The 26,367-nt window shown below is 41.9% G+C and overlaps 1 protein-coding gene and 1 non-coding gene across 4 annotated transcripts; one reads left to right on the top strand and one right to left on the bottom strand.

Annotated features, from left to right (window-relative positions):
• The first annotated feature begins 570 nt into the window (after window positions 1-570).
• NME5 (NME/NM23 family member 5) lies at window positions 571-25,498 on the top strand. 3 transcript variants are annotated; one of them, XM_066341915.1, is made up of 6 exons: window positions 571-953; window positions 1,088-1,262; window positions 10,140-10,345; window positions 11,002-11,102; window positions 21,324-21,442; window positions 24,831-25,498. In XM_066341915.1, exons 2-6 carry the CDS (start codon window positions 1,134-1,136, stop codon window positions 24,912-24,914), a joined length of 639 nt encoding a protein of 212 aa, XP_066198012.1. In that variant the 5' UTR covers window positions 571-953; window positions 1,088-1,133; the 3' UTR covers window positions 24,915-25,498. The 3 variants fall into 3 exon arrangements, with proteins under 3 accessions (XP_066198012.1, XP_066198011.1, XP_066198013.1); XM_066341914.1 differs by having other exon boundaries at window positions 1,068-1,262; XM_066341916.1 differs by lacking the exon at window positions 21,324-21,442 and having other exon boundaries at window positions 1,068-1,262; window positions 24,831-24,926.
• On the bottom strand, window positions 7,895-8,020 carry LOC136377980 (U6atac minor spliceosomal RNA). The gene has a single exon (XR_010746573.1). It is a non-coding gene; the product is annotated as a U6atac minor spliceosomal RNA (small nuclear RNA).
• Window positions 25,499-26,367: the final 869 nt, after the last annotated feature.

Here is a 26,367-nt window from a genome sequence, read left to right as displayed (position 1 = left end):
GGGTAATGTCATAAATGTTGCCCATATCTTTGCTCCATAGGCTTAATTTGGAGGTAACTGGATTAAACCTGTTATTACTGTTCTATAAATAAATGTTACTTCACAAGTCGAAGATTGCTTTTTAATGATTACAGAAGGATAGAGGGAACAGCATAATTTGGTGAAATGAGGAAGGTATTTGACATGGAAGGGGCATGGGGTGGCATGAGGGGAGAATGTTTATGATTTGTCTCATCATTTTTAAAATGGAGACAACTTGAAGCGTACTTCAGATGAGAAGGATGAAATAAGATAAATTACGAGGGAAATTTAAGAAAACGTCCAGTGTGCTAAGATTCATAGGAGGAATAAAAATGCCTGTGACTGGCTCCCTTTCTCGGTTAAAAGAACCCCGCTCCCGCCCCGAGTTAGTGAAGTGCTCTACTGGGATTGGCCCTCTGCAGCCACCATCCCTAAGCTGGGTTTCGGGTCTCCTAGCAACAGGCTTTGGTAGTCTCGGAAAACTACAAACTGAGGTGAGTGCCCCAGACCAGCGTCGGTACTCAGAATCTGCGGCTACAAGCCCAGAAGTCTAGGACCTAGGCAGCCTACTTTCCTTCCTGATCTGGCCCTAGGCGTAGTCGTCTTGGTGGGCCGGGCCCATTCTACCTACCGCTGGAGTGTCTGGGAGAGTTGCCCACCCAGTCTCCTGCTGCTCCCCGAGAATTTGCATCAATCCCAGGACTTCAGATTGCCCCGTGGCCTCTGTCCCTCCTTGAAAGTGTTAATGAAGTCCCAAGGCACAACTGCAGAGTAGAAATGGTTTTACAGGTATACCTTGTTTTACTGCACTTCACTTTCTGCGCTTCAGAGGTGTAGCGTGTTTTACAAACTGAAGGCAAAACCCTCCACCAGCAGAAAGATTCCCAATCCATGTATTGTGATACTCAGACAGAACCTGCACTATCTCCCAGGTATGCCGGTATGTAGACAGCTTATAGAAAAAGATATCGCAGTTTCTAACTTTATAAATTAATAAAATGTCTAATAATGCTGTTCTTAATCACAATTACATTTAACTGGGGTAGGGGGATGCATATCATTGCAGTCAATACATGCCAAGAATCTCTTAAATTGTACCTTGAAAAGCCAGAATGGAAATATCGATGCCCCCACCTCAGATATATATAGAAAAAACTCTGGCCATTATCAAACCAGATATTGTTGACAAAGAGGAGGAGATACAAGATATTATTCTCAGATCTGGATTCACCATCATTCAGGTAAATTCTGAGCACGATAATTGTGTTCTTTTCTCTCATTGATCCTTTTTTTGTGTGTTTATCTAAAAGTGTTAACCTATTTAGATACATATAACTATAAAGTTGTATATGGGCCCTGGCCAGTTGGTTCAGAGCATCATCTGGAAACACTAAGGTTGTAGGTTTGATCCCGGGTCGGAGCACATACAGGAAGTGACCAGTAAATGCAAAACTAATTGGAACAACAAATGAATGCTTTTTTCTCTCTCTCAGCCTTCCTCTGTCTCTCTCAAATCAATTAATAGCCTGACCAGGTGGTGGCACAGTGGCTAGAGCATCAGCTGGGAACGCTGAGGACCCAGGCTCAAAGCAGGCTCATCTGGCTTGAGCACGGTCTCACTAGCTTGAGCAGGGATTCTGCAGCTTGAGCATGGGATCGTAGACATGACCCCATGGTCGCTGGCTTGAGCCCAAAGGTTGCTGGCTTGAAGCCTAAGGTCACTGGCTTGAACAAAGGGTTACTGGCTTGGCCCCCCAGTCAAGGTACGTATGAGAACACCTAAGGTGCCGCAACTATGAGTTGATGCTTCTCATCTTTGTCCCTTCCTGTCTGTCTATCTCTTTATCAAAAAAAAGAAAAAGAAAAAATAAAGGTTACCTATTGAGGATAAGTACAGGGTGTTTTAGGACAGGGTTGGGAATAAGATTTTTTAGTTTCTAACTTTTCATATTGCTTTGAATTTTTTAACCCTGTAAGTATATTAATTAAATTTTTTTTCTTTTTTTGTGTGGCAGAGACAGAGAGGAGAGAGTTAGAGAGAGGGACAGATAGGGACAGACAGGAAGGGAGGGAGATGAGAAACATCAATTCTTCGTTGCAATTCCTTAATTGTTCATTGATTTCTCATATGTGTCTTGACCAGGGGACTACAGCAGACCGAGTGACCCCTTGCTTGAGCCAGCAACCTTGGGCTCAAGCTGATGAGCCTTGCTCAAACCAGATGAGCCCGTGCTCAAGCTGGCAACCTCGGGGTCTCGAACCTGGGTCCTCCACACCCCAGTCTGACGCTCTATCCACTGCGCTAACTCCAGGTCAGGCTTAAGTTTCTTTTTTCAATTTTTTCAATTCAATTTTCTTTTACAGAGAGGTGTGAGAGAGAGAGGGGGAAAGAGAGAGAGAGAGAGATTGAGAGAGAAAGGGGGAGGAGCAGGAAGCATCAACTCCCATATGTGCCTTGACCAGGCAAGCCCAGGATTTCGAACCAGCGACCTCAGTGTTCCGGGTTGATACTTTATCCCCTTGTGCCACCACAGGTCAGGCCCAATAAATTTAATTTTTAAAAAAATTTATTGATTTGAGAAAGAGAGAGGGAAGAAAGAGATGAGAGGCATCAATTTGTAGTTGCTTCACTTTAGTTGTTGATTGATTGCTTCTCATATGTGCCTTGACTGGGAAGGTGCAAAGCAGAACCAGTGACCCTTTGCTCAAGACAGCGACCTTGGGCTCAATCCAGTGACTTTGGGCTTCAAGACAGCGACCTTGAGATCATGTCAATCATCCTGCGCTCCAGCCAGTGATCCTATGCTCAAGCCAGCAACCCTGCTTTCAAACCAGTGACCCTGTACTCAAGCTGGTGACTTCAGGATTTCAAACCAGGGACCTTCACATTCCATGTCGATGCTATATCCACTGTACCACCAATAGTCAGGTTTGAAAAACAAATAAAGTATACAAATAAGATAAAGATATTCTATTTAAGTCTGACCTGGTGGTGGTGCAGTGGATAGAGCACCGGACTGTGACATGGAGAACCCAGGTTCAAAACCCCGAGGTCGCCGGCTTGAGCGTGGGGTCATCTGGTTTGAGCAAGGCTCACCAGCTAGAGCCCAGGGTCACTGGCTTGAGCAGGAGGTCACTCGGTCTGCTGTAGCCCCCCAGTCAGGGCACATGTGAGAGAGCAATCAATGAACAACTAAGGTATCACAAAGAAGAATTGATGCTTCTCATCTCTCTTCCTTCCTGTCTGTCCCTATGTGTCCCTCTCTCTGTCTCTCTCTGTCTCTGTCACAAAAAAAAAATTAAGATAAGACATTCCATTTAAGTTTTATAACAGTCTATCTTTTAAAAAGAATTAGTGGGGAGGGTAAGGGAAAGGGTGTAAAGAGGGACACATATAAGGTGACAGAAAATAATTTGACTTTGGGTGATGGGTATACAACATAATCAACAGTTCAAATGTTATAGAAATGTTTACCTGAAACCTGTGTACTCTTATGGATCAGTGTCACCCTGTCAAATTTAAATTTATAAATAAAATTTAAAAAATAAAATATAAAAAGAATTAGAGGCAAACTTAATAATTAAGTGGCTAGTGTTAATCATAAATTAAAAATTAATGTAAATACTAATATTTAACACTTTCTCTAGTCAGCAAAAATTTACAGACCAAAGAAGGCCTTGGTATGTATTATGCTCTTTTTTTGTTGTTTTTTAAGATTTTTATTTATTCATTTTAGAGAGGAGAAAGAGAGACAGAGAGAGGATTGGAGGAGGAGCAGGAAGCATCAAGTCCCATATGTGCTTTGACCAGGCAAGCATAGGATTTCAAACTGGCAACCTCAGTGTTCCAGGTTGACACTTTATCCACTGTGCCACCACAGGTCAGGCCTGTTGTTGTTTTTAATTGTGGCAAAGTATATATAACATAAAATTTACCATTTGAACCATTTAAACTTTTTTTTCCAAGATTTTATTTACTGATTTTAGAGAAAGGAAGAGAGAGAGAAAAGCAGGGGAGAGGAGCTGGAAGCATTATCTCATAGTTGCTTCTGGCATGTGCCTTGACCAGGCAAGTCCAGGGTTTCTAACCAGCAACCTCAGTGTTCCAGGTTGACATTTTATTCACGGTGCCACCACAGATCAAGCTAAAAAAGATTTTTTTTTCTTGTGAGAGAGAAGAGAGAGACAGGAAGGGAAAGAGATGAGAAGCATCAACTCATAGTTGCATCACTTTAGTTGTTCATTGACTGCTTTCTCATATGTGCCTTGAGTGAGTGGCTCAAGCAAAGCCAGTGACCCCTTGTTCAAGCCAGTGACCATGGGATCATGTCAGTGGTCCTGTGCTCAAGCCAGCGACCCTGCACTCAAGCTGGCAAATTCAGGGTATCAAACCAGGGACCTCAGTGTTTCGAGTCTGTGCTCTATCCACTGTACTACCACCAGTCAGGTATATTATTTTATTATTTTCCATGTGAACAATTGCAAACCTACTTTTGCCCCACCCTGTAGGCTTTTTATTATTTTTATTTTTAAATATTTTATTTATTCATTTTAGAGAGAGGAGAGAGAGAGAAGGGGGAAAGAACAGGAAGCATCAACTCCCATATGTGCCTTGACCAGGCAAGCCCAGGGTTTTAAACCAGTAACCTTAGCATTCCAGGTCGATGCTCTATCCACTCCACCACAACAAGTCAGGCCACCAATCTGTAGGCTTTTAAAGTAGGCTTTATTGTATGTAGTTATGAGTTCATTGAATTTGAGCCTTTATTGTCCTATCTAAGAAAACCTTCTAAAAAATAATGTATCCTTTCAGTAGGTGGCAGTCTTCCCTTTTTTTTTACAAGTTAATGGTTCCTTTCCGATATTATTAATATTTAATATCATTGCATTCACTTTGTGAAAATATTCATCCAAATTCAAATTTTTTTTACCTGATCTAATTTTAAAGTAACCAGATGTAATTATTGATTCAGAATGAACTTTAATTTAAGATGAACCTTAATTTTTATAATTATGCCACATTAGTTAGCACACACCTAGGAAGGAAGCTCACCCCTGTTTAAGTGCATATGGCAAATAAGGGCTTCCATTACAACAGAAGAGATTTTTAGATTTTTAAGCCAGCAACAACAATGAAAACACCAATATGCATAAAAATCACAAATATTGGCGTGTCTTAATTTTAAATAGTAGAATCAAGGATTATACTAAATCAGGTGCTATTGTAACTTCTGATGTTTCTTCTATTTGTTGACTATATGTATTTCAATATGAGAACAGATGTCAGAACTTTTTTTTATAGTAATTGGTCCTTGACTGGTGGGAATGTTATTCTTGTATAGTAGAACCTTGTTCATGCAGTGGCGACCTACATAAGTAAGTATATTCCCAAGTTTCTTGGTCTGGGTAGTTTAGATCTCTGCTGCAAAACAAGCAATTTTACTAAGTTTCTGAAACTCGAGGACATGTGATAGTTCTGGAAGACTCTTTAAGAGTTAGGTCACTTGCCTGACCAGACAGTGGGATAATGGATAGTGTCGGCCTGGGACACTGAGGACCCAGGTTCAAAACCCCTAGGTTGCTGGCTTGAGTGCGGAGTCACTGGCTTGGCTGGGGCCCCCAGTCAAGGCACATATGAGAAAGCAATCAATGAACAACTAAGGTGCCACAACAAAGAATTGATGCTTCTCATCTCTCTCCCTTCCTGTCTGTCTGTGCCTGTTTCTCTCTCTCTCTTGCTAAAAAAAAAAGAAGAAAACAAGAGGTCACTTTGTAAAATTCACACTGTACTCTCAGGAAAATCTAACCTATTTTAGAAATCTAGATTTCTGCCTTAATTGTAGAGATTTTTAGCCTTCATTTTGAGACTTATCTCCATATGTCATCATCCTTACTCCAGCCAGAAGTCTTCTTTGAATCTCTCTTATATTTTTGAGCCTTTTCCCTCATGATCTTCTACCTTTATGTGAAGTTGAAAAATAGTAATAATTTATATTTTTAAAATTGTATTTTACTTATTAATTTTACAGAAGAGAAAGAAAGAAGGGAGTGAGAAGTATCAACTCATAGTTGCTTTATTTTAATTGTTGCTTGCTTGTCATATGTGCCTGGACTGAGCAAGCCCAGGGTTTCGAATTGGTGAACTCAGTGTTCTAGGTTGACGTTCTATCCACTGTGCTACCATAGGCCAGGCTATAATGTCTAATTCTGTTAAAGCACTCAAATAGCTGCTTTTAGGGAAAGTACGATGCTTTCCAATAGGAAGAATGACTGACTCAGCTTCTCTGATTTTTAAAATTTAATGATTCATTTATATAGTCTCTCGTTTGTAAAGAAAATAACATTTATTTATCCTAAACATTTGATATTATTTTAATTTAATAAACAGTGCCAACTAATGTTCTTAAGGTCACAGTGAATAAATATTTTTTTCTTTAAGTGAGAGGAGAGGGGGTAGAGAGACAGACTCCTGCATGCACCCCGAGCAGGATTCACCCATCAATTCCAATGTGGGGCTGATGCTTGAATCAACCGAGCTATACTCAGTGCCTGAGGCTGACACTCAGACCAACTGAGGTCTCCTCAGCACCTGGGGCCAACACTTGAACCAATCCAGCCACTGCCTGCAAGAGAGGAAGAGAGAGAGAAGGGGAGAGAGGGGTAGAGGGAGGGGAAGAGAAGCAGATGGTTGCTTCTCATGTGTACCCTGATTAGTGATCAAACCTAGGATGTCTGTGCACCAGGCTGACACTCTATCCACTGAGCAAACCAGCCAGGGCCTGAATCGCAAATTTATGACAGAACCAGAATAAAGAGTTCACGGCTTCTGCCTGACCTGTGGTAGCGCAGTGGATAAAGCATTGACCTGGAATGCTGAGGCCCTGGTTTGAAACCATGGCTTCCCTGGTCAAGGTACATATGGGTTTGATGCTTCCTGCTCCTCCCCCTTCTTTCTCTCTTTTTCTCTCTCCTCTCTAAAATGAATAAATAAAATTATATATAAAAAAGAATACACAACTTGAAAAAGAGAAAGAATACAATTTAAAAAAAGAAAAGAGGATTACACAGCTTTTGTGTTCAAGTGAAAAACTTGTTTACTGCCTCATTATACTACAGGTTATTTCAGAGTACCACAGAGAGGCCAGCTCCCAATAAATGTAGCAAATTTTTACAATAAATAGGAAAATACCACAAATAGATAGGAAAATTAATTGGAATATTCTAAAGTCCAGTTTTATTACTTTAAGGCAGTGGTTCTCAAAGTGTGCACCAGGGCGCACTGGTGTGCCCCAGAAGATTTCCAGATGCACTCTATGGTATTCCAGAGAAATATGTGCCTGTTGGGGACCAAAAAACCAACAGGGTTTTTGGAGTTTAGATTTTGGGGGGACAGAGGTGTGGGGAATTGGCCATAAGCTGACAGTCTGCCCAACCCCCCACCTCACTTACCTGATTAGGTTGCAAAAGGCTGTTAAGCTGTGGTGCTGGATTGTTTACATTACTCCCATGTTCTCCGGAAAGACTGGTGGCAAGTTTCTTCTAGCCTTTGTTTGGTGTAAAGTTAATAAGATGATATGTATGGTGGGGGTTTTCTGCACTCAACACAATTAAGAGTAAAAAGAGAGGAATTCTTCAATGTATTGATGAGGAAATGAGAGTTTGCCTTTCAAATAAATATATGCCTAAACATTGAAGAAATCGCTAGGACACATTAGGCTCAAGTTTCTCATAAACACAAGAATGAAAAAATAACACATTTGCACGGGGACCTGCCGAATTTACTAAATATTACTAAGAATGTATCTCTCTATATAAAAAAATAACTTTTTTGTCATTTAAAAAAATTTTTAAATTAAATCTGTGCTTTTATTAGCAAAAACAGTGGTTAGATGCCACGAAGTAGGTGGCAATGCCTTAACCGTATGTGTGTTGTTAGGACCGAGAGCCTCTTCCATCCTTGTCAAGGGGAGTGCTAACCTTCTCTCCTTTCATACAACACCATTTTTAAAAAAATTTTAACTCCCTTTTTTAATGAATTCTAAAAAGCATAACTCAAAAAATGTAACATAAAAATGTTTTTTAATGTCAGAATAAATTTAATTTTGTCATATTTATTTTGTTTAATTACTATAAAAGCATGCTTGGACTTTATATATTTTTTCTTTAATATTTGACTTAATTATTAAACATATTTCTCAAAAATTTGTATATAGTGCACCTACAATTATTTGTAGGATTTTAAATGCATCCCGACTTCAAAAAGTTTGAGAACCACTGCTTTAAGGTATACAAAGTATACATCAACAACATACTAGTGATTGGAGTGATTTTTTAAAAATTGATTTTTAGAGAGAGAGGAAGGGGGAGAAACAGAGAGACATTGATTTGTTGTTCCACTTATTCATACCATCATTGATTGATTTTTTTTTTTAATTTATTCAGTGAGAGGAGGGGAGGCAGAGACCAACTCCTGCAAACGCCCTAACCAGGATCCACCTGGCAAGCCCATTAGGGGGTGATGCTCTGCCCATCTGGGGAATTGCTCCATTGCTCAACAACCTAGCTCTTCTTAGCACCTGAGGCAGAGGCCATGGAGCCATCCTCAGCACCTGGGGCCAACTTGCTCCAATTGAGCCATGGCTGCAGGAGAGGAAGAGTGAGAGAGAGAGAGACTTGAGAGACAGAGAGAGACAGGGAGAAGCAAGAGGGAGAGGGATGGAGATGCAGATGGGTGCTTCTTCTGTGTGCCCTGACCAGGAATTGAACCCAGGACATCCACATGCCAGGCTGATGCTCTACCATTGAGCAAACTGGCCAGGGCCTAGTTATTTTTTCTTTAAATGTTTATTTTATTTGTTTTATAGAGAGAGGAAGGGAGAGACAGAGACAGGAACATCAATCTGTTCCTGTATGTCCCCTGACCAGGGATCAATTCAGCAACCTCTATGTTTCAGGGCAATGCTCTAACCAACTGGGCCATCTAGCCAGGGCTCATTGGTTGATTCTTGTATGCACCCTGACTTGGGATCAAACTTGTAGCATGTTGGAACAATGCTCTGAGCTACCCTGCCAGGGCCTATGATTGGAGTGTTTTTACTTGAGGAAGGAAATATGATGAATTTATCATTAATAAATCATATGTTGCCTGACCAGGCAGTGGCACAGTGGATAGAATGTCAGACCGGGATACAGAGGACCCAGGTTCGAAACCCCGAGGTTGCTGGCTTACCAGGTTGAGCATGGGGTTGCTGGCTTGAGCATGGGATCATAGACATGACCCCATGGTTGCTGGCTTGAGCAAGGGATCACTCGCTCTGCTGCAGCTCTCCGGCCAAGATACATATGAGAAAGCAATCAGTGAACAACTAAGATGCTGCAATGAAGAATTGATGCTTCTCATCTCTCCCTTCCTGTCTCTCTGTCCCTATCTGTCCCTCTCTCTGTCTCTGTCACAATAAATAAACAAACTATATGTTGCAGGAGGCTGTTAAACAAAAATAGTGGTTTTTGTTTTTGGGGGGAGTTTTTTAAGCAAGAAAGAGAGAGGGAAAGGTAAGGACAGAGAGAAAGGAAGAGAGAGACATGAGAAGCATCAGTTCTTCATTGTGACACCTTAGTTATTCATTGATAGCTTTCTCATGTGCCTGGACCAGGGGCCCCTCTGAGCCAGCAACCCCTTGATCAAGCCAGTGAGCTTGGGCTCAAGCCAGTGAGCTTGGACGTCAAGCCAGTGACCTTTAGGTTCAAGCTGGTGACCATGGGGTCATGTCTATGATCCCACACACAAGCCAGCAACCGCATGCTCAAGCTGGATGAGTCTGTACTCAAGGTGGCTACCTCAGGGTTTCAAACCTGGGTCCTCAGCATCCCAGGCTGACGTTCTATCCGCTGTGCCACCACCTGGTCAGGCAAATAGTTTTTCTTAAGTAGAATAAATAATTCTTATAATTTTATTTACAGCATACATTTTATTATCTTACTTTATCTTTTCTCTATAATACAAAAGTAAATCTCAAATTTGTAATCAGATTGGTCCTAATTTCAAGTTGTTAATGACTTAATGAGGTATTATTGAACTGTCATTTTAAATGCTTTTGTTGACTTTATTTCTCTTATAGAGAAGAAAACTACATCTCAGCCCTGAGCAATGTAGCAACTTTTATGTGGCACAGTATGGGAAAATGTTTTTCCCCAATTTAACAGCTTACATGAGTTCGGGACCACTTGTTGCCATGATATTAGGTAGACATAAAGCCATCTCTTACTGGAAGGAACTTTTGGGACCAAGTAATAGCTTAAAAGCTAAGGAGACACACGCAGACAGGTAATTTTTCTAGGGGAAAAATGTAATCCAACTAAGAAAATGAAAAAAAAAATTGGATTTCATTCTAGTATGAATGTCATGTCATTTGAAAGTTTCCCTAAATTTAACTGTTTTTTTGTTTTGTTTTGTTTTTGTGGCAGGAAGGCCCATTTTATGTTTTAACTGTAAATGTCTATCTTAATACCAAATACCACAAAAGGTTTCAGGGAATGTCTGCTTTATGGTTGATTAACTTTATTCTCTTGTCCTAGAATTAAACTGCCACTGAAGTAGGATTTTTTATGGGAAAACTGGTGTAGTATTTTAAAAGAATATTGATAATACAGGACCAGAAATCCAGATTTGCAGCATTATTGTTAATGTGTGGAAACCAGAAGACATTGAGTTCTTGCACTTTTGAATATATTGCTTTTTCACTTCTCACAAAATGACACCTCTTTTTCATCCAAAGAACTCCTATTTTCCCAGTGTATCCCTCCTGCAGATTTGAATATATTTGACCGTCATCTAGGGAGATTTAAGCTTAAATTCAAGCTTAAAACCTCCATTTGTGAGAAGTGGCAAAGCTTTTGTAAAATACGTAAATAGAATGCATATGTGGAAAGTAAGAAAAAGGATGTCAGATTGAATGGTCACCATCTTTAACTTGATTTTAGTCTAAGGGCAATTTACGGCACAGATGAACTAAGGAATGCACTTCATGGGAGTTATGATTTTGCTGCCGCAGAAAGAGAAATTCGATTCATGTTTCCTGAAGGTGAGTTACAGATGTATAATTAGTCAATTGCATCCTTTTTTTGTTTGTTTGTAAGACTTTATTTATTCATTTTAGAGAGAGGAGAGAGAGAGGGAGAAGAGAGAGAGAGAGAAGGGGGAGGAAAGGAGCAGAAAGCATCAATTCCCATATGTTCCTTGACCAGGTAAACCCAGGTTTTTGAACTGGTGATGCTTTATTCACTGCGCCACCACAGGTCAGGCAGGTCAATTGCATCTTTTTATTGTTTGCATTTTCATTCATTTTGGAGAGAATAACTGGGAGGGAAGATGTGTGTCTTCAATATATTTTGTCATATTTTCAAGTTGTAGTTACTAAAACTTTTTTTTTTTTTGGCAGGACAGAGAGAGTCAGAGAGAGGGACAGACAGACAGGAAGGGAGAGAGATGAGAAACATCAATTCTTCATTGTGGCTCCTTAGTTGCTCATTGATTGATTTCTCATACGTGCCTTGACCTGGGGGCTACAGCAGACCGAGTGACCCCTTGCTCGAGCCAGCGACCTTGGGTCCAAGCTGGTGAGCCTTGCTCAAACCAGATGAGCCCGCACTCAAGCTGGCAACCTTGGGGTTTTTTCTTTTTTTTTTTTTCCCCTGAAGCTGGAAACGGGGAGAGACAGTCAGACAGACTCCCGCATGCGCCCGACCGGGATCCACCCGGCACGCCCACCAGGGGCGATGCTCTGCCCACCAGGGGGCGATGCTCTGCCCCTCCGGGGCGTCGCTCTGCCGCGACCAGAGCCACTCTAGCGCCTGGGGCAGAGGCCAAGGAGCCATCCCCAGTGCCCGGGCCATCTTTGCTCCAATGGAGCCTTGGCTGCGGGAGGGGAAGAGAGAGACAGAGAGGAAGGAGGGGTTGGGGGTGGAGAAGCAAATGGGCGCTTCTCCTATGTGCCCTGGCCGGGAATCGAACCCGGGTCCCCCGCACGCCAGGCCGACGCTCCACCGCTGAGCCAACTGGCCAGGGCCAACCTTGGGGTTTTGAACCTGAGCCCTCCACATCCCAGTCCGACGCTTTATCCACTGCGCCACCACCTGGTCAGGCTAGTTACTAAAACTTGAAGCCACCCTGGCCACATAGCTCAGTTGGTTAGAGCATCCTCCTGGAGCACAGAGATTGCCAGTTCGATTCCTGGTCAGGGCACATACAGGAACAGATTGATGTTCCCTGTCTCTGTCACTCTCTGTCCCCCTTTTGCTCTCGCTAATTCAATAAATATATATGGCTTAAAGCTGAGAATGAAAAACTCAACGTTTTCCTCAGATCTGAACTGTATCCTTGATGAAATCTTTTGAAAAGAGTTTACTTTTTTCTTTCTCTTTTATTGGACTACACATATTTAGGGTTTCTTTTTTTCTTCTGTGTTATAATTTCTTTTAGTTGTCTCTAATGCATCAGTGTAGATCAGGGGTCCCCAAACTACGGCCCGCGGGCCGCATGCGGCCCCCTGAGGCCATTTATCCGGCCCCCGCCGCACTTCCAGAAGGAGCACTTCTTTCATTGGTGGTCAGTGAGAGGAGCATAGTTCCCATTGAAATACTGGTCAGTTTGTTGATTTAAATTTACTTGTTCTTTATTTTAAATATTGTATTTGTTCCCGTTTTGTTTTTTTACTTTAAAATAAGATATGTGCAGTGTGCATAGGGATTTGTTCATAGTTTTTTTTATAGTCCGGCCCTCCAACAGTCTGAGGGACAGTGAACTGGCCCCCTGTGTAAAAAGTTTGGGGACCCCTGGTGTAGATTGTTACACATGAAAAAAAGAATCTCCCTAAGAAATGATGGTTGACTTACCATTTTCTCTAATAGTTTACTGTTTGCATAAAAAACATGCAATTGTGAAATTAATAATTCTAAAGACATTTTTTGTTTATTTCTATTCAGTTATAGAGATTATAAATCTTTTCCAATGGGCACAATGAAGACAGCATGAGTTTTTTAGTCTGTTTTCAATAATTTTAGAGAAGAAAGAAAATTTGGTGATTTTTCATTATAAAGAAAAAAATGCAAAGCATCAGGTAGTTTTGAAGGTTTTTGTGGAGTTTTTTTGGCATGTTATTTTTATTCTTACTCATTTAGACTTGTTCCTCAGTATTTTATACTGAAGATTTATTCAAAGAAAGCTGAAAACTACCTTAGATATTTAAAAGTCCTGATTTTTTTTTTTTTTTTTTTTTGTATTTTTCTGAAGCTGGAAACGGCGAGAGACAGTCAGACAGACTCCCGCATGCACCCGACCGGGATCCACCCGGCACGCCCACCAGGGGCGACACTCTGCCCACCAGGGGGCATCGCTCTGCCGCGACCAGAGCCACTCTAGCTCCTGGGGCAGAGGCCAAGGAGCCATCCCCAGCGCCCGGGCCATCTTTGCTCCAATGGAGCCTTGGCTGCGGGAGGGGAAGAGAGAGACAGAGAGGAAGGACGGGGGGTGGAGAAGCAAATGGGCGCTTCTCCTATGTGCCCTGGCCGGGAATCGAACCTGGGTACCCCGCACGCCAGGCCGACGCTCTACTGCTGAGCCAACCGGCCAGGGCCTAAAAGTCCTGATTTTTAAACTTTTTTTTTTATTATCGATTTTAGATACAGGGAGAGAGAGAGAAACATCAATTTTGTTGTTCCACTTATTCATGCATTCCCTGGTTGATTCTTGTATGTTCTCTGACTGGGGATCAAACCCACAACCTTGGCATATTGGGATGATGATCTAACCGAGTTAACTGGCCAGGGCCTAAAAGTTCTTATTTTTAAACAAAAATTGTTCTATAGATATTTGTATACAAAAGGATTTGCCTATTTACATATTTTATTCTTACTGATCTCATTTCTGTCACATATCCATTCCATTAAGGTATCTTTTTCTTCAGAATTGTTTATTGTGGAAAATTTCAAACATACATAAAAATAGAATAATATAATTAACCCCTAATGAGCCCATCACCGAATTTCAACAGTTGTGATCAGTCTTATTTCATCTATAACCCCTGCTCCTACTTCTCCTGCTTCCATATTATTTTGAAGTATATCTTAAACAGATTTTTTAAAATGTAGTAGTACTTTAGGTTTAGTCCTACTAGTGAATTGGGCTTTTCCTGTTTAGATTTTAGCTAAAATAGGATAGAAACTCATTTTATTTTATTTTATTTTATTTTATTTTGTTATTTTGAGAGAGAGACAGAGAGAGAGAGAGAGAGAGAGGCAGGAAAGGGACAAAGACAAGAAAGGAGAGGGATGAGAAGCATCAGCTCATAGTTGCGTCATTTTAGTTGTTCATTGATTGCTTCTCATATGTGCCCTGACTTGGGGGGGGGGAGGCTCCAGCTGAGCCAATGACCCTTTGCTCAAGCCAGTGACCTTGGGCTTCAAGCCAGCAGCCTTTGGGCTCAAGTCAGAGGCAAAGGGATCATAATCCCATGCTCAAGCTGCTGAGCCTGCGCTCAAGCCAGTGACCTTGAGATTTTTAACCTGAGACCTCAGCATCCCAGATCAATGCTCTATCCACTGCGCCACCACCAGTAAGGCTTTAATTTTTTACTATTTGATTTTAGCGAGAGAGGGAGACGAACATCAATCTGCTCCTGTATGTTCCCTGATCTGGTATCAATCCAACAACCTCTGCACTTCGGGACGATGCCCTAACCAACCAAGCTATCGGCCAGGGCTCACTTTATCTTAAGTAGAAGTTATATTTGGAAACTTTTCTTACTCATAGGGTTATATCCCTAAACTGTAATTTTATTTTATTTATTTTTTTAAGACTTTATTCAATTTTTTTTTTTTTTTTGTACTTTTCCGAAGCTGGAAACGGGAAGACAGTCAGACAGACTCCTGCATGCGCCCGACCGGGATCCACCCAGCACGCCCACCAGGGGGCGATGCTCTGCCCACCAGAGGGCAATGCTCTGCCCATCTGGGGTGTTGCTTTGTCGTGATCAGAGCCATTCTAGCACCTGAGGCAGAGGCCACGGAGCCATCCCCAGCACCCGGGCCATCTTTGCTCCAATGGAGCCTTGGCTGCGGGAGGGGAAGAGAGAGACAGAGAGGAAGGAGAGGGGGATGGGTGGAGAAGCAGATGGGCACTTCTCCTGTGTGCCCTGGCCGGGAATCGAACCCAGGACTTCTGCACGCCAGGCCAATACTCTACCACTGAGCCAACCGGCCAGGGCCCTTATTCAATTTTTTAATTCAATTTTTTTTCAGAGAGTAGAGGGGGGGGGGGGAAGAAGGAGAGAGAGAGAGCGAAGGGGGAGGAGCAGGAAGCATCAACTCCCATATGTGCCTTGACCAGGCAAGCCCAGGGTTTCGAACTGGTGACCGCAGTGTTCCAGGTCGATGCTTGATCCCACTGCACCACCACAGGTCAGGCCCTAAACTGTAATTTTAGATTGCCTTTTATTTTACCCATTCTTTAATCCTCTGGACATGAATTTAAAAGATATAGTTAGACATTTGAGAAGCAGCAGTTGTCGGATAAATATAAGTGATCATTTACCTGTCACACTGCAGATCTTTTGCTGTGGGGATATGAAGTTATTTGAAATAAGTTCTCACAGTTTGTGGTATGAGCTCTACCTTGTTTATCAAGAATTATTTGCAAAACCTAAGTGATGAGTGACTAAAGCAAGTTATAAAGATATTCAGAGACATGTTCTTGCCCTAGCCGGTTGGCTCAGTGGTAGAGCGTCAGCCTGGCGTGCAGAGGTCCTGGGTTCGATTCCCGGCCAGGGCACACAGGAGAAGTGCCCATCTGCTTCTCCACCCCTCCCCCTCTCCTTCCTCTCTGTCTCTCTCTTTCCCTCCTGCAGCCAAGGCTCCATTGGAGCAAAGATGGCCCGGGCGCTGAGGATGGCTCCTTGGCCTCTGCCCCAGGCGCTAGAGTGGCTCTGGTCGCAACAGAGCGACGCCCCGGAGGGGCAGAGCATCACCCCCTGGTGGGCAGAGCTTCGCCCCTGGTGGGCGTGCTGGGTGGATCCTGGTCGGGCGCATGCGGGAGTCTGTCTGACTGTCTCTCCCCATTTCCAGCTTCAGAAAAAATACAAAAAAAAAAAAAAAAAGATTCAGAGACATGTTCTTAACCCTGAAGAAAGATAGTGCTCTTCCCTTTCAATAGGGATGGCTGCTAAAACTTCGCTATATTCCATCTATTCAATAAATTTGTTGAGTTACCAACTTAATAAATATTAAGTCAAATAAGATGTCCCTGCTCTCAAGAGGATCTTATTTTAAAAGTCTATGAAAATATACAATGCAATGTAAAAATTATGAATGTTATTTAAAAGCATTAAAAAGTTCAATGAAAGTTCATTATGTAAGAAACATGAAAACACTTTTTATTTTCTCATGAATTCATCCAGCACTAGATGCCAGAGACAAATAATAAGTGGTCAGCAAAAATAGATGAACCTGACCTGTGGTGGCGCAGTGGATAAAGCGTCGACCTGGAAATGCTGAGGTCGCCGGTTCGAAACCCTGGGCTTGCCTGGTCAAGGCACATATGGGAGTTGATGCTTCCAGTTCCTCCCCACCTTCTCTCTCTGTCTCTCTCTCCTCTCTCTCTCCTCTCTCTCTCCCTCTCTGTCTCTCTCTCTCCCTTTCTCTCTCCTCTCTAAAAAATGAATAAATAAATAAAAAATAGATGAAGTAGAAACAATTAAAAAAGGAAGCTAAGGAAATAATTTCAATTATAATGGCATTAAAAACAATAAAAGGCCCTGGCCGGTTGGCTCAGTGGTAGAGCGTCGGCCTGGCGTGTGGGAGTCCCGGGTTCGATTCCCGGCCAGGGCACACAGGAGAAGCACCGGTCTGCTTCTCCACCCCTCCCCCTCTCCTTCCTCTCTGTCTCTCTCTTCCCCTCCTGCAGTGAGGCTCCATTGGAGCAAGGATGGCCCGGGCGCTGGGGATGGCTCCTTGGCCTCTGCCCCAGGTGCTAGAGTGGCTCTGGTCGCGACAGAGCGACGCCCCAGAGGGGCAGAGCATCGCCCCTTGGTGGGCAGAGCGTCGCCCCCTGGTGGGCGTGCCGGGTGGATCCCGGTCAGGCGCATGCGGGAGTCTGTCTGACTCTCTCCTCGTTGTCAGCTTCAGAAAAATACAAAAGTAAAAACTAAAAAAATAAAAACAATAAAAGACTGCCTGCCGGGAGGTGGCGTAGTGGATAGCGTGATGGACTGGGATGCGGAGGACCCAGGTTTGAGACCCTGAGGTCGCCAGCTTGAGTGCGGACTCATCTGGTTTGAGCAAGGCTCACCAGCTTGAGCCCAAGGTCGCTGGCTTGAGCAGGGGGTCACTCTGTTACACCCCCACCCCATCAAGGCACAAATATGAGAAAGCGATCAATTAACAATTAAGGTGCTGTAAGGAAGAATTGATGCTTCTCATCTCTCTCCTTTCCTGTCTGTCTGTCCCTATCTGTCCCTCTCTCTGTCTCTGTCACAAAAAAAGAGTAATTTTTGTACACCAAAAAGCGTAAAACATTGCTAAGAGAAATTAAAGAATATCTAAATAGACAACCAGCCCTGGCTGAACAACTTGGTTGGTTGGAGCATTGTCAAAGCACAAAGGTTGCTGGTTCATTCCCTGGTCAGAAGCTGATCAGTGTTCCTGTCTCTCCCTTGCTCTCTCCATTCTTCTCTCTAATATCAATAAAATAAACATTGAAAAAAAATAGACACCACACATTCATGGATCAGGAGAATCAATATTGTCAAGATGGCAATACTCTCTAAATTGATCAATAAATTTAATGCAGTCTCTATCAAAGTCTTGCATGCATTTATGTAGAAATTGACAAGCTGGTTCTAAAATTTATATTGAATTGCCCTGGCTGGGTAGCTCAATTCATTGGAGCATTATCCTGAGGCACCAGGGTTGTGGATTCAATCCCAGGCCAGGGCACATATAAGGATCAATCAATGAATGTATAAATAAATGGAACAACAAATTGATGTTTCTCTCTCTCTCTCCCCTCTTCCTCTCTCTTTAAAATAGATTTTTTTTTCTTTAAAATAGATTTTAAACAAGTCTTAAAAAATAAAAGACTTATTATAAAGTCACAATGATTAAGACAGTATGGTACTTACAAAAGGATAGACATATAAATCACTGGAATAGAATTGAGAATCTAGAATTAAATTCATATAATGCCTGACCTGTGGTGGTGCAGTGGATAAAGTGTCGACCTGGAACACTGAGGTTGCTGGTTCAAAACCCAGGGCTTGCTTGATCAAGTCACATCTGGGAGTTGATGACTTCCTGATCCTCTCCACCTTCTTTCTGTCTCTCCTCTCTCAAATGAATAAATAAAATCTTTTTAAAAAGAAAACATATAGCCTGACCTGTGGTGGCGCAGTGGATAAAGCATCGACCTGGAAATGCTGAGGTCGCCGGTTCGAAACCCCGGGCTTGCCTGGTCAAGGCACATATGGGAGTTGATGCTTCCAGCTCCTCCCCCTTTCTCTCTCTCCCTCTCTCTCTCCTCTCTAAAAATTAATAAATAAAATAAAATTAAAAAAAACATATAGAAAGAGGCCCAGCCACTGTGGTTCAGTGGATAGAGTGTTGTCCCTGCACACTGAGATCACGGGTTCAGTCCCAGTCAGGGCACATATGAGAAGCAACCAATGAGTGCACAACTAAGTAGAACAATGAGTTGATGCTTCTCTCTCTCTCTCTTTCCCTTTCCCTTTCTCAAATCAATGGAAAAATATAAAAAAATAAAAAAGAACATGAAAAGATAAGCCACAGATTGGGGGAAAATATTTGCAAATCATGTATCAGATAAAGGACTTGTATCCAGGATATACAGCATGGGGCAAAAGTAGGTTTATAGTTTTTTTGTGTAGGAAATAGTACAGAAATTGATAACTAATAATACAAGAATGAACTGTTTTATGTACTCACAGCTGTAAACCTACTTTTATCCAGCCTTGTATAAATAACTCATAACTCAATTAGAAGATATACAACCCAATTAAAAATTGGAAAAGGGCCTGACCAGGCGGTTAGATCGTCGACTGGGATGCGGAAGGACCCAGGTTCAAGACCCCGAGGTCGCCAGCTTGAGTGCGGGTTCATCTGGCTTGAGCAAAGGGCTCACCAGCTTGGACTCAAGGTCGCTGGCTTGAGCAAGGGGTTGCTTGGTCTGCTGAAGGCCCACTGTCAAGGCACATATGAGAAAGCAATCAGTGAACAACTAAGATGTCGCAACAAAAAACTGATAATTGATACTTCTCATCTCTCTCCATTCCTGCCTGTCTATCCCTCTGACTCTCTCTGTCTATCTCTGACTCTCTCTCTGTCCCTGGGAAGAAAAAAAAATGGAAAAGGGCCTGACCAGGCAGTGGCACAATGGATAGAGCATCAGACTGGGACACAGAGGACCCAGGTTCGAAACCCTGAGGTCACTGGCTTGAGCGTGGGCTCATCTGACCTGAGTGTGGGCTCACCAACTTGAGTGCAGGGTCACTGGCTTGAGTGTGGGATCATAGATATGACCCCCATGGTCGCTGGCTTGAGCCCAAAGGTGGCTGACCTGAAGCCCAAGGTCGCTGGCTTGAGCCCAAGTTCCTTGGCTTGAGCAAGAAGTCACTCACTCTGCTGTAGCCCCCAGGCAAGGCACATATGAGAAAACAATCAATGAATAACTAAGGAGATGCAACGAAGAATTGATACTTCGCATCTCTCTCCCTTCCTGCATGTCTGTCCCTCTCTCTGTTTCTCTCCCTGTTTCTGTCAAAAAAAAAAAAAATTTTGGCCTGACCTGTGGTGGTGCAGTGGATAAAGTGTCGACCTGGAACGTTGAGGTCACCGGTTCAAAACCCCGGGCTTGCCTGGTCAAGGCACATATGGGAGTTGATGCTTCCTACTCCTTCCCCCTTCTTTCTCTCCTCTCTCTCTAAAAATGAATAAATAAAAAAAATTAAAAAAAAATTATTTTTTTTTGGGAAAGGCCCTGGCCAGTAGCTCAGTGGGTTAGAGCATTGTCCCAGTGCACCAAGGTTGTGGGTTTGATCCCCAGTCAGGGCACATACAAGAATCAACCAATGAGCACGGGCCAATCCGGCTTGAGCGTGGGCCCATCTGGCTTGAGCACGGGCTCATCTGGCTTGAGCATGAGCTCATTTGGCTTGAGTGCAGGGTCACTGACATGATCCCATGGTTGCTGGCTTGCGCCTAAGGTCGTTGACTTGAACCAAAGGTCACTGGCTTGAGCAAGGAGTCATTGGCTCGGCTGGAACCCCCTGGTCAAGGCATGTATGAAAAGCAATCAATGAACAACTAAAAAATGCTGCAACTACAAGTTGATGTTTCTCATCTCTCTGTCTGTCTGTCTGTCTGTCTCTCTCTCTCTCTGTCTCTCACACACACAGAAAAATCAACCAACAAATGAATCAATAAGTGGAACAACAATCACTGTTTCTCTCTCCATCTTCTCTTTCTCTTCCTCCCTCTCCCCCCCCCCCCGTAAAATCATTCAATTTTAAAATAAAGGGCAAAATATTTGAATAAGCGTTTCATAAAAGACAAGATATGAATGGCTAATATGCACATGAAAAAGTGTTCAGTATAATCATTGGAGAAATACAAAATAAAACCGCAATGAGATACCATGGCATACCTACTAGAATGGCTATGATCAATGGTGAAGAGATAGTGATACTGGGATCCTCATACATTATTGTAAAATATCATAGCCACTTTTGAAAAACAGTTTGGCAGTTTCTCAAAATATTAAGCTTACCAAATAACTCCATTAGTAATTCCACTCCTAGCAAAATCTACCCACTTAAGAGAAATGTAAACATCCATCTACATACATAAAGATACATGTGAATCTTTTTTATTTTTAAGATTTTATTTTATTGATTTTACAGAGGGGGTTGAGGGACCTCGAGAATTATCAGCTTACAGTTGCTTCACTTTAGTTGTTCATTGATTGCTTGTCATATGTACCTTGACGGGACAAGCCCAGGATTTTGAACCAGTAACCTCAGTGTTCCAGGTCAACATGCTTATCCACTGCACCACCACAGGCCGGGCTGCTCGTGTGTTTTTGAACCAACTATTATGCTATGTGTCTAGTACTATTCCCTTAAAAAACTCTGTAAGTATTTTGCATGCCATTAAAAATTCTTTGAAGGTGTCCTTTTTAATGACTTTATAATATTTCATTATTTATGTTTGCTTTAATGGGGATAAATTTGTATTTGCAGTGATTGTTGAGCCCATTCCAATTGGACAAGCTGCCAAGGATTATTTAAATTTATATATAACACCAACTCTGCTTAAAGGACTCACAGAGCTTTGTAAGCAAAAACCAGCAGATCCTTGTGTAAGAAATCTTTTTATTCACACTAAAGAATATTGACTATAATTTTCATATCTAAAGCATTTTATTTTTCAGAACAGTTTAAGTACTGAGAGTCGTTTTTAAAATTTTTTATATAAAGTTTAGATACTTCTGTATGTAGACCTTTTTTTTTTTTTTTTTTTTTTTGGTATTTTCCTGAAGCTGGAAATGGGGAGGCAGTCAGACAGCCTCCCGCATGCGCCCAACCGGGATCCACCCGCCATGCCCACCAGGGGGGATGTTCTGCCCATCTGGGGCGTTGCTCTGTTGCAACCAGAGCCATTCTAGCACCTGAGGCAGAGGCCACAGAGCCATCCTCAGCGCCCGGGCCAACTTTGCTCCAATGGAGCCCCTGCCGCAGGAGGGGAAGAGAGAGACAGAGAGAAAGGAGAAGGGTGCTTCTCCTGTGTGCCTTGGCCGGTAATCGAACCCAGGACTCCTGCACACCAGGCCGACACTCTACCACTGAGCCAACTGGCCAGGGCTGTATGTAGAACTTTTGATTACTTATTTCTTGCTGTTTTAACTCTAAAAACATTGTTTCTAAATATACTTTCAATTATTGCATCCTTCAATTGCTGAACATTGTTTTTTTTTGTTTGTTTGTTTCTTTTTCAGAGAGAGAGGGATAGACAGGGACAGACAGACAGGAACGGAGAGAGATGAGAAGCATCAATCATTAGTTTTTCATTGCGCGTTGCAACACCTTAGTTGTTCATTGATTGCTCTCTCATATGTGCCTTGACCGCGGGCCTTCAGCAGACCGAGCAACCCCTTGCTGGAGCCAGCAACCTTGGGTTCAAGCTGGTGGGCTTTTTGCTCAAACCAGATGAGCCCGCGCTCAATCTGGCGACCTCAGGGTCTCGAACCTGGGTCCTCTGCATCCCAGTCCAACGCTCTATCCACTGCGCCACTGCCTGGTCAGGCCTGAACATTGTTTTGTGTATAATTTACATAAACAAGTGATAAAAGTACATATATACTTATAAATTTTTGTTTTTCATAATATTGAAATTTTTATTTTATTTTTTTAGATTTTTAAATAGAAAATATACATTTATGTTTGTCATGTCTATGATCCTATGCTCAAGCTAGATGAGCCCATGCTCAAGCCGGCAACCTCGGGGTTTCAAACTTGGGTTCTCAGCATCCCAGGCCGACCCTCTATCCACCAAGCCACCACCTGGTCAGGCTGTTGATCCATTTTGAATTTTTGAATATATGTCAGAATTTATTTCTAGACTCTCATTGTATTTCCATTGGTCTACATGTCTTATCTGTATGCCAGAACCATACTGTTTGGATTGCTGTGTGTTTGTTTGTTTATTGATTTTAGAGAGGGAGAGAGAAACATTAATTTGTTGTTTCACTTATTTATGCATGCATTAGTTGATTGTATATGCCCTGACTGGGGATTGAACCAGCAACCTTCACATAATTGGGATGATGCTCTAACCAACCAAGCCATCCAGCTAGGGCATGGATTGCTGTAGTTTGGAAGATTTTGAAATTGGGAAGAACAAAGTCAGATAATTCTCCAACTTTGTTCTTTTTTCATGATTGTTTTGGCTATTCAAAGCCCCTTGGAATTTTATATAAATTCGAAGATTGACTTTTCCATTTCTGCAAAAATGACTTTTGGAAATTTGATAGGGATTATGTTGAATCTGCATATTAATTCAGGTAACACTGCTCACAAAAATTAGGGGATATGCTGACTGAGGGACAGGGCCTTGGCACTTACAGCATGGGACAGAAGGTTTTTAATAGGATTGGAGTTTTTTCCTCCCTTTATGGTGCCGTGGGAGTGGCAACACCTTACTTCAGTGGGGGATGCGGCACTGAGTACCAAGGAGCGGGGCTTAGGGAATGATTTTTATGTTATGTGGTATTTTCATATGTCCAGTCACTATCATTTCTAAAATAAAGAGAAACGTTGTCCTCAAAAAAAAAAAAAAATTAGGGGATATGCCTGACCTGTGGTGGCGCAGTGGATAAAGTGTCGACCTGGAAATGCTGAGGTCACCAGTTCGAAACCCTGGGCTTGCCTGGTCAAGGCACATATGGGAGTTGATGCTTCCTGCTCTTCCCCCTTTCTCTCTCTCTCCTCTCTAAAATGAATAAGTAAAAATTTTAAAAAAGAAAATGTTATACAAAGACTTTGAAAAAATTATTTTAAAAATTAGGGGATATTTTATAGCTTCATATTTATTTTGAAATATCCCCTAATTTTTGTGAGCAGTATAGTATTGATATCTTAACATATTAACAGTATTACCATAAGTCTTTCTATCCACTAATGGCAAAATGTCTTTATTTATTTAGGTCTTTAAATTTCTTTCAGCAGTGTTTTATAGTTTTCATTTATACAAGTTGGTTAAGTTTATTCCTAGATACTTGTTTTTTAGTGCTATTATAAGTGAAACTGATTTCTTAATTTCCTTTTGGTTTGTTCATTGCCAATGTATAGAAACAACTGATTTTTTGTATGTTGATCTTGTAACCTATAACTTTGCCAAATTCATTTATTAGCTCTAGTAGCTTTCTTAGGGATTCTCTGGGATTTTCTATATATAGGATCATATCATCTGTGAATAGAGATAGTTTTACTTCTTCCTTTTCTTTTTTTAAAATATTTTTTAAGACGTAATTAATTTTATGGGGGGCCAGAGGAGCAGGAAGCATCAACTCCCATATGTGCCTTGACCAGGCAAGCCCCGGGTTTTGAACCAGCAGCCTCAGCAATCCATCTGCTTTATCCACTGCACCACCATGGGTCAGGCTACTTCTTCCTTTCGTATTTAGATTTATACTTGACAATCTTGCATACTATAAAACTTGGTGTTTCAGTTGTAATGGTCATTTTTTTTCATTATTCTTAAAGTGATTTTTAAAACTGTTTAAGTTTTGGCTTGGCCTGTGGTGGTACAGTTGGATAGAGCATTAACCTGGAATGCTGAGGTTGCTGGTTGGAAACTCCTGGGCTTGCCCCGGTCAAGGCACATACGAGAAGCAACTACTATGTGTTGATGCTTCCTGCTCCTTCTCTTCCTTTCTCTCTCTATAAAATAAATAAAATATATATATATATATATATTTAAAATAAATAATGCCTGACCTGTGGTGGCGCAGTAAATGAAGTATCGACCTGGAACACTGAGGTTGCTGGTTCCAGGCCCCACACAAGGAGCAACTATGAGTTGATTCTTCCTGCTCCTACACCACTTTCTCTCTCTCTCTCTCAAAATCAGTAAATAAAATCTTTTAAATAAATAAATTTTAAAAACTGTTTAAGTTTTAAATTGATATTGTATATTGAAGAAAATATTTAAATGTTTATTAAGTTATGGTTGTTGTTTTTTTTCCATAGATTTGGTTAGCTGATTGGCTGCTGAAAAATAATCCCAACAAACCTAAACTTTGTCACCCTCCAATTGCAGAAGAATTTAATTAAAGACCTCCAAAGAACAAATCACAAATGACTTCACTGTAAAATGCATGCTTCTACTTAAAAAAACAACAGCCTGCCAGGCAGTGGTGCAGTGGATAGAGCATTGGGCTGGGATGCAGAAGACCCAGGTTCGAATCCCCAAGGTCACTGGCTTGAGCAAGGGCTCATCTGGCTTGAGCACAGGCTTATCAGCTTGTGCGCAGGATCACTGGCTTGAGCCCAAAGGTTGCTGGCTTAAAGCCCACATTTGCTGGCTTGAGCCCAGGGTCACTGGCTTGAGCAAGGAGTCACTCACTCTACTGTAGCCCCCCAGTCAAGGCACATACGAGAAAGCAATCAATGAACAACTAAGGAGCTGCAACAAAGGATTGATGCTTCTCATCTCTCTCCCTTTCTGTCTGTCTGTCCCTATCTGTCTCTCTCTCTGTTACCAAAAAAATAATAATAATAATAATAATTGTGTTTTGTGTAGCAGATAACATTATCTAAGATAAGATATAGACTTAGGTTATGATTTTTTTCCTAGTAGAAAAGTATATCTATTTAGAAGCATTTAGAATGTCAACAAGTCCTAGCCAGGTAGTTCAGTTGGTTACAGTGTCATCCCAGTATGCTAAGTTTCAATCTTCAGTCAGGGCACATACAAGAATTAGCCAATGAATGCATAAATGCGTAAAACAACAAATCAATGTTTTTCTCTCTCCTTTTATACAACATTAAAATCTTTTTTTTTTTTTTTTTTTACAGAGACAGAGAGAGAGGACAGAGAGAGGGATAAATAGGGACAAACAGACAGGAACGGAGAGATGAGAAGCATCAATCATTAGTTTTTTGTTGCGCATTGTGACATTAAAATCTTAAAGATAAATATGTAATAGATTGCTATATTTTGAGCAATGGCCAAGAACATATAGGAAAAAGCAAATAGTTTTTACAATGTGATTTTTGTGTGACAGGTTCAGAATGTCATTTTCATAAGAGCCTCCTCTCAGAAAAAAAAATGGCAGCATTATATATTTTTTACTTTTATATATTTTTTATTTTTCTTAAGTGAGAAGCAAGGAGTCAGAGAGACAGACTCCCACATGTGCCCTGACCGGGATCCACCTGGCAAGCCCTACTAGGTGATGCTCTGCCCACCTAGGGCTGTTGTGCTATTGCTCAGCAACCGAGCTATTTTAGCCCCTGAGGCAAGGCCATGGAGCCATCCTCTGCACTCAGGGCCAACTTGCTCCAGCTGAGCCATGGCTGCAGAGAAGAAGAGAGTGATAGAGAGAAGGGAGAAGGTGAGGGAGGAAGAAGCAGATGGTCACTTCTGTGTGCCCTGACCCGGAATCTAACCTAGAACATCCACATGCAGGGCCAGTGCTCTATTGCTGAGCCAACCGGCCAGGGCCGGCAACATTTTATATATAGCAGAATAATTCCAACCTGGAAGTCATCTCGGGTGTGTGTG

The sequence above is a fragment of the Saccopteryx leptura genome, chromosome 6, assembly GCF_036850995.1.
Source record: "Saccopteryx leptura isolate mSacLep1 chromosome 6, mSacLep1_pri_phased_curated, whole genome shotgun sequence".
In the NCBI taxonomy this organism is placed as follows: domain Eukaryota; kingdom Metazoa; phylum Chordata; class Mammalia; order Chiroptera; family Emballonuridae; genus Saccopteryx; species Saccopteryx leptura.
The sequence above is the reverse complement of the archived record's forward strand: the minus strand, read 5'-3'. Positions and strand labels throughout refer to the sequence as shown.